This window comes from Grus americana, chromosome 1, assembly GCF_028858705.1.
Source record: "Grus americana isolate bGruAme1 chromosome 1, bGruAme1.mat, whole genome shotgun sequence".
Classification (NCBI taxonomy): domain Eukaryota; kingdom Metazoa; phylum Chordata; class Aves; order Gruiformes; family Gruidae; genus Grus; species Grus americana.
In genome coordinates this window covers 178,579,179-178,591,953 of record NC_072852.1, presented here as the reverse complement: position 1 = coordinate 178,591,953, position 12,775 = coordinate 178,579,179, and the positions used below count along the sequence as shown (strand labels likewise).

At 36.4% G+C, this 12,775-nt stretch overlaps 1 protein-coding gene across 3 annotated transcripts in view; it reads right to left on the bottom strand.

Annotated features, from left to right (window-relative positions):
* Positions 1 to 9,213: 9,213 nt before the first annotated feature.
* The window catches only part of PCDH9 (protocadherin 9), a 694,049-nt gene continuing 690,487 nt past the window's right edge, over positions 9,214 to 12,775 (bottom strand). For 2 of the 3 annotated variants that reach the window (XM_054836464.1, XM_054836478.1), the window contains exon 5: positions 10,424 to 11,375. In XM_054836464.1, coding sequence (XP_054692439.1) covers positions 11,002 to 11,375 — 374 coding nt within the window. In that variant the 3' untranslated portion in view covers positions 10,424 to 11,001. Of the gene's footprint in view, positions 11,376 to 12,775 lie in introns of all 3 variants that reach the window. The other variant, XM_054836470.1, reaches the window with a different exon arrangement.

Genomic DNA, 12,775 nt, shown 5'->3' with positions numbered 1-12,775 from the left:
GTGTTGATGTTCATGGATGGGCTAGAAGGAGCCAGAGGAGGTTCTCCCACACGTGACACGTTGCTACCTACAGTACAGCCCTCTGCAGTAGGAGCTCATGTATCAAACAGCTTATTGTAGGCTTACCATATGGGGACTAATATAACACCTCTAGCTGATGCTAAAGAAAGTTGTAGGTAGTTATTGCGTCCCATATTGCCTATGTTTGTTCCTAGACAGGGCTAAAAAGCAAGCTGAGGACACTCTTACTCGGTTCCTAGTGCTCAGCCTGCTCTTCAGAATGTCTGTTGGCTGGAAGGCAAATGTTGCAATTTAGCTTTCACCATTCTCCACTTCTTAGGAACAGATGAAGATGTCCCCATTCGCTTGCAATTTGGGCTCATATGTTTTATTTTGAGGATAAGAATCTTACTGATTTTAGGCAGTGAACATATTGATGAAGCCAGCATTTGTCTAAGTCCATGAGCAGCTTGTTGGATAGACGTGTGTGAGGAAGTTATGTGCAGAGGGTACTCTGTAAGCACTAAAAAAACATTAAAACTGGTGGAAGTCAACCATTCATTTCCTGATGGGAAAAGGTACTGCTGATGTACAGTTGGTAGATCTGCAACTTCATGCTATAATTTAGGCAGTCTGAATCTGTCTATGTTAAGATCCTGTTCTCCTTTACTTCCCTATGTAAAGTACTTGTCGGTTACACAGCAGGATTACTTGGGGGCATATGAGTTTAAGGATTTTATGATGTCTCTGACTGACATATCCTTTCATCTTTATTTGGTGTAATGACCACTGACATGAAAACTGCTGCTTGAGCTAATCTGTCTCCCACTGAAATCACAGGGAGTTTTTAATACAGGGACCTTTGCACAATAAAGACACTTTCAAGAAAAAAAAGTGCAGTTTCACAAAATTTTACAAATTCCTCTCTAGACAGAACTGCCAACTATTTACTTTTGGCAAAATACCAGCTCCACAACCTCAGGATCGGATCAGCTGCTGCCTATCACACAAAAAAAGGAGGAGGCAAATGCAAGAGAAGGGCAATGAATTCAGAATAGCTCCTCTGTACCCGTGACCTATCGTCATGTTTATTCTAGAATAATCACAACGCCATGGACATTCAAAATACAGAAACACTGTCACAAATGGCAGCTTTAGGTATTCAACAGATTCAGTAGCAACCAGTCCATAGCAAAGCCAGCCAGACTGTTGGAAACTAGTCAGGAAATAATATTTTGGTAAGTGCATATTGTGAAAAAATGCAATTTCATTCTTGTTTCTGTTTGTTTTCATTTTTAATGCCTCTTTTGGTTGGCAGTTGGTTTATTTATTGGTTTAAATACTCAAAAGCATCAATGGGTTTTAAACAGAATTTCTGTATTTTTGGAAATGTACAGACTGAGACCTCATTAAATCAGTAGTATCCCTTTTGAAATCATCCATGTCTACTCCCAGTGCTAATGTAGTTGAATTAGTAATTATGCAATTGTTGAGGACTAAAGAATTACAGAGTCTGTGACTGCAAGCTTATTATAAACAGTAATCATGCATTTGATATTCTAAAAATGCAGAGAAACTCAATTTCTTTGTACTTCCCATACAAGAACCATATATTAACTGAATGTGCATTTGTGTAGAATTATTGCTTGTAAGTTTACTGAGTTTAGCCCTTAGCATGGTAATTGAACCGTACACAGTAGGGCATTCAAAGAAAATGCAATATTAGCAATATACTTCCCTGCAGCTACATGTTTTACAAAGAAAAAACATCTAAAAATCTTGAACATATCTTTCCCTCATCTTTCCACAAAGTTTGCTTCCTTTTTTTTTTTTTTTTTTTTTTGCATGTTTGTTTGATGGGGGTTTGTTCTGTGGTTTTTTGTGGGGTTGGGGTTTGGTTTTGGGGTTTTGGGTTGTTTTTTTTTTTTTTTTGGGGGGGGGAGTGTTTGTTTATTTGCTTTTTAATCAGAGGGTGCACGTATTAGCTTCAATCTCTCTTTCACCATTGTTCTGCTTGTAGGTTTCCATGTTTTCAATATTAGTGATAGGTAATTTGACATGGTAAAGTACCCAGAGACAGCTGTCAGCTGCAAAGTTTGGAATAGGTTCTGCACTCTGATTCTCCATAAAGCAGAGAGCTAGCATGTCTAAACTTGGGAACAAAAGGTTTCTTTCTGGAGAGCTTCAAACATGCAATTTAGAGAACTTGAGATTATTTTAAAAGGTTGCTCCACTATGCACCTAAAACTAAGGAGCAAGACACCTAGCTAAGATTGTCTTTGCCCCAAATCCATATATCCAGAGGCTCATCATGTTTTATATCATTTTTTGAATGAGGTTTAGACCCACCATGACACAGTTCATGACTTCATTCAGTGTGTTCCTAAGGAAGGAAAGAGTGTGCTGCTGAATCAGTCAGCATCAGTACGTAGTTTGGGCTGAACAGATAGACCATAGTAAATTTTGCTTTCATAACACAGTACAGGGTTTTTTGTGTGAATAAAACAATTGTCTTTATGTGGCTGCCTCCTTTTCTTTTCTGTTTTTCTCTTGGGTGCTTAACACCACATGGTGGACAGTAATTATGCATGATCTTTATCAATAATGTAGAAGCAACTTCCTATTGAAGACAGCTTAAGTGTCCTAGGAGGACAAGATCATGCAGTAAAAGCACAGGCCTACGTCATTCCCTGTGGTAAATAATACTCCTGAAAAAATTCTAAAACCAAAAAATAATAATCAGAAGTACAAACGTTGTAACCAGAATTCAAACTTTCTCTCTCCCAAAAGAAAACAAACTAAAAACCTGCATTATAAAAAATACAAGGTAATATACATGAAGCTAAAGAATACTCTTTTTTAAAGAATCTCTTTACTCAGTACTAAGAAGGATATAATACTTGTTACATAATGATTAAACAGTGACTTGCAACAGGAAAAAAGTAAATAGTTGATTTTTCTATTAATATGATATTGGATTTTTAGGTTTGTGTGACTGAAGTTCTTTAATCACACATTGAATTCATTTAAATATCAGATGAAAACATAAACATCGTCACAACCCAGAGCTTTCTGCAGAATGTTGCACATGAAAAGAAATCCACCGATCACTTTATGGCATTAAACCTGTCTCTTTATCAGCTGTGCCCTTTTGCAGGTGTTGGGAGGTAAAAGTATCTGAATTGTTTATCAGGAGTGCAATCCTTTGTGTATCATCTTTTTTTTTTTTCCTCTTTGCAAATTGGTGACAGATAATTTCTTATTCATTTGAGCCTATGGATTATTTGTAAGTTATCCATAGCTAATTACTTAATAAGCATTCGATATTAAAAATTCATTAGCCAAACTCAGTGCTCAGTTACTGAAATTGTGTAGTAGTTTTTCTGGTCTTTATATACACGTGGCAGGCAGAAGAGCAAGATCTCAAAAAAAATTAGGCATTTCTTAGAAGGAATGTGAATACCAAATGGAAGAAATTCAGCAGAAGAATGGTACAGCCTTGCTATAATTCTGAGTACCCCTTTTTCACAAGAAAATAGTGTTAAATGTGCTGTGTGTACACAAACCTATTCAGACAGCAGTGTCGTTTCTTACAGTGTTACAGAGATATGAAGATGCAGGACACATTTCTAAGGGCCTTCATAATTTTTCTTACCACATTTAAACTTACTCTTTTCATTGCTGCTGTAGTTTACTTTTTCTCTAACTCATACGTAACACATACGGCCTTCTGCTATCCCCTCCCTTTCCCATCTTTCTGCTTCACTCTCTCTCCTGTTCTCTGTTGCGAAAGCACTGAAGTCAACAGCCTTCTCTCCTGTTAGAACCCATGTGACAAGATGTCAAAAATGCCTGCATAGCTGCAGAACCACACAGATCCCACTTTCAATTCTCTACCTGAAAAGAAATAGAAAAAAATGCTTCTATTCTAGGAAGGAAGTGGTACAGGTAAATATAACATAGCAACAGATTCAGCTTAATGTTGAAATCCTTGAGGAGTACGGGTGGGTTCTCTAGAGATGCAAGAAAAAGCAAATTGTTGGAGGGAACCTTAGGAAATGGCTGGTGGAAATAGTGCCCATCTGGCATTCCCTGTGCGTGTAACCAAGGGACTTAAAAGAGCTGTCCAATTTGGGTAGGCACTAGGAACCCTCAACTGTCTCAAGCTCAGTCTACCATTTCATGGCACTGCAGCGCTTACCTCTACAGAACACATCCCAGGCAATAGCATGCAGGAGTGGGAAGGGAAGGGAAGAATCTTTCTATGGAATATTTCAGTGTGTAAAAAGAAAGCAGAAGATGAGTTTCCTTCAAACAAATACACATTTAAATGCTGGTGGAATACTGGCTTTTTGAAAAAGCAAGAAAATTCACATGGACTTTGATATAACTAAGGGTTACCAAAACCAGTTGCCAATTTTATCAACGATAAATGTTTGAGCTCCTCAAAGGGGCACACACTCTGGTTGATCCTCTCTACAAAATAAAGATGGAAGCTGACTGTGAAATATGAAAAAAAACCCCAAACAACCAAACCAAAAAACCCCACACTTTTTAGTGTACAAGATTTCTGACTCATCTTCTGTTAAAATCAGCTGTTCTAAATATTGTCCTCTGCACTCAGAGTCTCTCCCTCTCCCATCTGAGGCTTAATACATCTTTACCTGAGAGATTAAGAATGTAGGTTCGCTTATGATAGCCACAGTAAGCAAACCCTATATACTGTATTATGCATTTATTTTATGGCTGATTTAAAGTACGGATCTCATCCCAATTTCACTTGTGAATAAAGGCAAAAAGACATTTAAAAGCCATTGGGGTATTCAGATGTACATGTAGAAATGTTATCTCAGCTTTCCTTTAAATTTGGACCATGTGCAAGGAGATAATAAACACATAAAAAGACACATTCTTAAAACTCAGATCACTAATAAATATTGTTATAGGTATATATTTAGACAAGAAAAGAAACAGTTATAATTCCCGTACAGTACTTACCCATTTTAACATTATCACATGGTTGTACAAACAGGATTATAACAAGCAAAAGAAAGCACTTTATTTAATGAATAAATAATCAAAAGCATTGGTGAGGGTAGTCTTAAGAATATGCTGCTTCATACAGTTTAAAGTACATCAAACAACAAAATCCATAGTCCCAAAATTCCATTAAATAATACTGAGTAATTATGTGATTGATAATATTTAAGTATATATATATAATCTATATATATATATGTGTATATAATCATATCATTATGAGTAATTAAGGTATCTATTTACATGCCATGCAATATTAGAATGTGTTGCAATACCTAGGCACAACAGGTGGATTTAAGAATGGCTGTGGTAAAAAAAAAAAAAAAAAACCAACCAAACAAAAAACCAAAAAAACCCAACAAAATAAACTTAATTTTAAAAATGAGGGACATTACTGTCTTTCAGTTCTTTCTGTTCATAATATACAGTGAGAATTTGAGATCCTTTCTGGTAGTGAAAGGCATACTTTTTCTATTGTATAATAAGGTAGCAGTATAAACTTAAAGCTGTAGTTAGAGCCATGAGATGCTGCAGTTAGAGGAAGCATTCTTGCTTCAAAACTTAGCATATGACATGTCTGTCTGTGATAACCTTCTCATTGTGGACCCAGTCCTGTGAAATGCTGAACCCCTGCAAGAGGACGCTCACTGCTGTGTTCTAAAGAAATTGAGTGCCCTCAGTGTCTCCAAAGAGCTGCACGGTATTTGGCAGGATGAGGATACGTACCAGCACATAGGTTTTATTAGTGTCCAGTGAAGTGACGTGTCTATATCAATTAAATATATATATATATAAATTTTTTGCATTTATTAGCATTAATTTCAGTTTATAAATAAACTACATTATGTTTTAAAAACCTGGAAATTACAAATTTGCTTCTTCTCAAGCATTTGCTAGTCCACTGCATACTGAAGGACTTGCTATTTCTGTTACTAATTATGGGACAGGTCCTGATATTTTGCTCCGTAAAAGGTTCAATAAAGCCTGAAGGATCAGAATCTGGCCCTCTTTGTTACAATCTTACTATGCTCAACTGGTTGAAAACAAAGTATAAGACGGGATCTCACAGGAAAAGCAGTTTATAATATAAGCAGCTGTGTTATATAAGGTATTATATTTCAGAGAAGCCAAACTGGAAAAAATCAATCCACTCAAGTAATATCTGAAAAAGGATCTTATAATTTTACAAGGAAACATCTACCGATGAGAGTTTTCTTGGAACAAGAGGAAAAGGCAAAGGTGGTTTTGGATTATGGGGTAATTATATTTGATGGATGTGTCCACTAAGGTGATCAGCAGTGAAAGTTAATAAAACTAATATTAATTAAGTTGGAGCTTAACTGTCCATGATATACTGAGCTGATTCACAACTCTGGGTGATATTGTACGCTAAAACACCTTGCTCTGCCCTAGAATTGGTTTCCATTTTGAAGCTTTTCATCACAGCAGCAAGGACTGCAAGCATACAAATTAAATAAAGTCGAGACTTTGGAACACGGTTCTGCTGAAGAAGTGTATTAAACAGGAAAGAATTGAGCATCCAGAGATAATTCCGTGAGTACTCAGTTGCTTTTGCTGTCTGAACTGGCACACGTGAGCACATGTGCTGCAGAGAACTCTCACTGCTTCTTTTTACCTTACAGCAAGGATACATGCCATAAGAGAGTTTTACCAGCTGAATCAGGTAAATATTTTGTGGTCACAGGAAATCAGTCATCACAGACTATTTGTTCTTCTGTCTGAACTAGATATGACACCACTGCTGTGCTCTCATGCCAGTAGGAATACTTTTCTAACTTATTTTGAGGTATCAGATGCAATTGCCTAAGGCTATTAGACCCTACCCCTATGCCTTTTGTCATGTCATGAATCCTGTGCATCCCCTGACATCACCTGTTGCCATGTCCTGTGATTCTCATTGTGTCTGTCTCTTTTGTTAAAGCTACTAGTCCCTCCTTTTGTTCAAAACATCCCAAGACTAAAATTCTGATTGATGCTCTTTTCCCTAATTCTTTGTTTTGTCACGTCAGCAACATCAGTCTTTGTCCCTCCTGTTCTTTCCTCTTGCATAGACATGCATCTACTGCTTTTATGCCATTTATGTGTCCAGCGCTTCCTGAGTTTTTCCATTAGAGTTTAGTCTGCTCCATGGTCAAGTCTTTAACATTTCTTCTGATCACGATTACTATTAATAACTTGCCAAAAGGTAATAGATACATTAAGAAAGCAACATGAATGTCATTTTCTTCATATCTATTTGTTAAAATGGATGTATATGTTCTGCTCATGTATTTCTTTGCCTGCCTTCAGACGGTTCCTTGGGAAAGGGGTCCTGACTGCTCTGTCTTTAGTAGGAGTCGGCACAACATAGGATTTGCTGTTTGAACAAAGGGCTTTGGTCAGTGACAGAAAAAATAAAGGACTATTGAAGAAACCTTTGGTTTATCTTTTTAGCAGTCCTTCAAATATGTGCACTAAGAAATAAATAAAGGGCACCCAATGTTCCTAGCTGAAGGAAAAAAGCTAGAACTGGTGTCAGAGAGACATCTATATCATGGCAGGTTACCAATAATTTTAAGTAAAGTTTAGCCTCAAAGTTAGTAAACTTGAATAGTCACCAATATTCAGCTGCCTTCTCATTCTGTGGAGTGGGATTTTAAAATTTTTCTTGAAGGTCCTCATTTTACATATTAGTGAATTCCTGTTAGGATTTAACCTTTTTTTTATTATTTTTTTTTTCTTTCTGAATTTGTGAGTTTTAGACAGCAATACTACTATTACTGACTGAGCAAACCAAATGGTTATGAATGAATGGGCACTTACTGAATACATGTTTAGGGCCAAATCCGGATTCCATGGAAACCTCTGGAAACCATTTCTTTGGCTTAAATGGGATTAAGATACAGTTCTAGTTCTCAGTGCTGTAAAATATTTCTTTCTTTCTCTCTTTCTCTCTTTCTCTCTCTCTTTCTCTCTTCCCTTCTCTCTTTCTTTCCTTCTCTCTTCTCTGTTTTCTATCTTGTCTTTAAAAAAAAAAATAAAAATTCAAATTTGGGTAAGACCTTAAGAATCTAAAATTACATGGAATTTGAGAAAATGAGATGAGAATATTTTCACCTGCTAGAAATTTAAATCGTATTTGTTTGTGCTCCTCCTGCACAGGTTGATGGCAGCACAAAGTATTGAAGGTTGGAACAGAATATTGTTCTCTTTCTGTAGCAAAAGTCACATCATTTCCTTTCTATCCATGATAGAATTTTTTTCAAATATATTCTGTTTAAAAAGGCACTTACAATTTAAACAGTTGGTGCTATTTGAGTTTTCAAATAATTTTTGCATTTCTGATTTTAATATAGAACTCAGGGCACCTCTGCTTTAAAACTCAACATGTTCAGGTTACTTTTATTTTTATTGATACGTCTTTTTCAAAGTTGTTGGGCTTTTTTTTTCCTTTTTTTCTTTTTTCTTTTTTTTTTTACTGTGCTACAACAAAAGTGATTATATAACCACACAAATTTTCTTTGTAAGAAAGTATTTACCATATTTTGATATGACTTTATTCTACTCTCAAAAAAAAAAAAAAAAAAAGACTGAGGTGTGGTAAGTGCTGACTTTTCTATATGCTACCACTGTACTGTTACAAAGATTCATGCAAAAATGCTGATTACATGTGCTTAAGTATGCCTAACAAACACGGGCTAGATTCTGTCACCTTTGTGCTGGGTAAGAAACACTTTACCCAGTTCAAATAACTCATTTTGAACAAGTTCCTACTTACCATAGGAATGACAGAATATGGCCCTCAGGATTTATCATTTGTTGTATATTCCATTCTTATACATATCTATATGAGCCAAATGGACCATGATATGCTTAGAAAAATAACTGGAAATTCAGAATGAAACAAAGAAACAAACCAACCAATAACAACAGAAAGGAAGAGAAATTAACAGGAATAAAGTCCCTTAGGCATCTGCCCAAGAACTAACACAACACAATCAGGAATTCAGAACATTTATTGCAAGAGCTGAATAACTAAATAACGTTGAACTGGCAAAGCAGTAACAAGGATAACTGGTTAGATATTTATTCTGTCAAAGTCATCAAACACCCCTCACAAACTGACATAAGTACTGCAATAAGCAATGCACCCCTAACCCATTTTTATGCCTTTTATACTGTGGAGGGGAAAAAAAAAAAAAAGAGAGAAAAGTAAAAAAAAAAAAAATGAACTGCTATATACAAAAAAATAAAGAAAAAAAAAAGCTTGTGTTTTTGGTAAGAATAAAATCACCTTCAGATTAGCTAAATTTGTTACTTTAAGACTGATGTTCCATTGTGGCATAAGTAACTTCTGCTTTTTTCTGTGAGGACTTTTTTTTTTTCTTTTTTTTTCTTTTTTTTTTGCATGCTATTTATTTGTGTAAATCATCTGTCATGCCTTAACAAAAACCATCTAAAAATGTTTGGATTTGGATTTGCTTTGCGTGCAACTTAGATCTTATTAACATTAGGAGTCACTCTGCTGGTTTGACTGAGGTGACATGATACTGATACCTGCCAGGCATTGACCAACTATGATAACAAACAGTTAAACAGCAATAATTAGAGATTTAACCCTTTAGTTCCCCCAACTAGCCTACCAGGAGAATGCTCTGTTACATCATGAAGGCACAACACATTAAATATTCTGTGGCTATGGTCTAAAAACACTTGTGTTACTACAACATTAACGCCGATGAAGATCAACACAAATGCTGCTGTTTCAGCAATACAAACTGTCTTAGGTATAGACACACACCTGCCCAATTGGAAAAACATGATTATTGTATTTTGTTCCTGTAGAATTTCCTCCATATATCCCAGCTGAGACCAATGTCAGCTACCACTCATTAAATGACAGACTGCAGCTAATTTGATCAAGGATTCCAAATGAACAGCTTTCCCTCTCACGCAACACCACAAATTTAAATCTTCTTTTGTTTTGCAGTTTCCCTGTTTCATGAAACATAATGGAATTTTTTTTAAAAAAAAAAAGCAAGCTAAATTTTTAAGCCCTTACACAAGTCCTTTCATTTCTTACTATTAAAAAAAAAAAAAAAAGAAAGAAGAAATTCTACCTGAATGCTGGCATCATTTGCTACTACATAGAAAGAAAAACCTTTTTTTTTTTTTTTCCTTTCTACAACCAACCTTCCCTCCCACCCCATCACTTCTTTTTTTCACTTGTAACACAAGTGTTTTGAGTTCCTTGGAACATTGTGTGTCAGACAGACTACTAACACAGAAACACCATCACTGAAAATAAAAGCAAAACAACAGGAAGCAAATGAAAGAAAGTAAAAAGCAACTGTGAAACACAGAAATATGCTACAGTATATTTTCAAGTGAACGTTATAAGTACACAAAAATTGTAAGTAATAATTGTTTCTATATACAAGTATTTGAACACTGATCGACTTATAAGTGTCCACTAACATTGTTAATAGCACAATAGGTTTAATGTTTACAGTTTCAGTTGTTTTGTTTGCAATATGATCTCAAGTATAAAGGTCCCAGCATAGATCAATGACAACAAAAGCACAATTTTCTAACTGGATATGCTTTTCAATCATTGCAATCCACTGAACTTTCTCGCTCTCTCACTCTCCAAATGCATCTTCTGTTGTTCATAGCAGCAGTCCAGGGTCAAAAAACAAACAAACAAAAAAAGGATATTTGCAAACTGGAGAGATCTCTGCAGATTTTAATCATGTCTATTTAACGAAACCACACAACTAGTAGAAACACTCTTTCATGTTGCAGGACATCATACCTTCCACGGTGCTAACATAAAGATATGCATATCTCTGCTAGGTGAAGCATAGTTCTAGAGGTCTACCCAGTACATAAAGCTCTGACACACACACAGTATTAGCAAGTCTAAGTAGGCTAAAGTCATTGGTCCAAAGTAACTATTTCTTATAGCTGGTGCTCCTTTGGACTCTCAACAGCTCCTGAGGCCTGCTTATAAGACTTCAAGTTGGCCAGAGGAATGTCAGTCATGTGGTTGCCAGTGCTGAAGTGGCCCTCACTGGAACCATACTGCTTTCGGTCACTGAACTGGTTTCTGTTGCTATCTTCTTTCCAGGTCCTGGTCAATGTGTGTCCATTAACTAGTTTGTCCTTCTTAACCCATTCCTTCTGAGGTGCAAAGGTGGAGAGAGGAGACTTTGGCTGTTGGTATGGGCCCAAGCTGGGAGGCATCCAACAGTTGTCCGAGTGACCCAAAACCAGGCATTCTTGAGTACACATCTCTGTAGCTTCAGCTAATCCTCGTGGCCCAAGAGGCCCATCTGCAGAAGAAGAACAAACAGAAAGAAGGAAGAGGGAAAAAAAGACATAATATTAGATCGTGATATTTGGCATTAAATTTATACATATACCTCATGAGAAAATTAACAATGAATCTGCAGCAAAATATTGTGTGCTGATAAATCCCAGATACATTTTCATTTTATTAGAGAGTAGGTGCTTTGTAGGGCACATACTCTCTGCATATGCTACCAACATAATTTCCAGAAGTGGAAATACAGTTCACTTAACCCTAAGTTATCAGTCTCAGATCCTACTATGAACAAACTTAACTCCCTTTTTCAGTCACACTAAGAAAATAGAGCTAGGTAGGTGAAAATGTCAGAGGAAGTAAACATACCCTTGCAGGTTCTGAGTGAGAAGTAATGCTGCTTGTAAAGGCCTACGGTTTGGATGTATTCTCTTCTGGTTTAACTCACTTTACTGCTGCAGAGCCTTGGTGAACTAACAGCCCACCGCAAATTGAGAAACATCTCTACTGTCCAAAAATAGGCTTGCCCAAAGGAATGCTCTGTATGCGGGATTATTCTAATGTCTACTGTTTTACAGACTTGGGTTGCTGCATAGTGCTAGACATCTACCCAGTGGATAAAACTCTGATGCGTACTCCCAACAAGTAAGAGAGAAGTTACGTTTTGCTGGATTTAATATGAAACCATGAAACACTTCTAAATATTGCAACAGGATAGAGAATATAATCTGTAACTTTTTCTGACCATTAAACATATCTCAGATGGCTGCTATGTAACCATAAAAATCAGGGAGCAAATAAAAAAGGAAGGCTTATGTAAATCTTACATTTGATAAAGAACTGCTCTCATAATTCTTTATAAGTCAGGAATATGTGACCACAGGAGACAGAAATTAAGTCTGGCTGAAGTACTATGCATATTAAATATCCACATCATTTTTCACACACTACTGAGGACACAGCTGGCCAGCTACAGGCATCTTGCAATCAAGCAGACAGGTCACCCATGTCTTCAGCAGCACTGAATTCCTCTCAGTCTTACTGCATTTCTAAATAGCTGAATTGGCTCATCTGATCAGACTGGATGTATGAGGAAGGGCAAGCCAGGAAAAATGTAGGGAAATCACTTTGGGTGTCTTTGTTAGATATTTCTCAATATTTGAGATCTGCTTTGTCATGGTTCCTTGCTAACTGCATTGTGATTTTGAGCAAGAATTTTGAGATGCCTCTTCTTGACTTCAGAGTAAAACAACTGGCTAGTGCTGTAGACATTTGAAGAGTTAAGGAGACATTTTTCCTTGATTAAACAGTCTAGTGACAGGAAGAAAATTATAGATTGATTTTTGAGAAAGAACCTTAGCAGGTAGGCATGAATAGTGAAGTTATGAAGCATGTTAAAAAGCATTACTA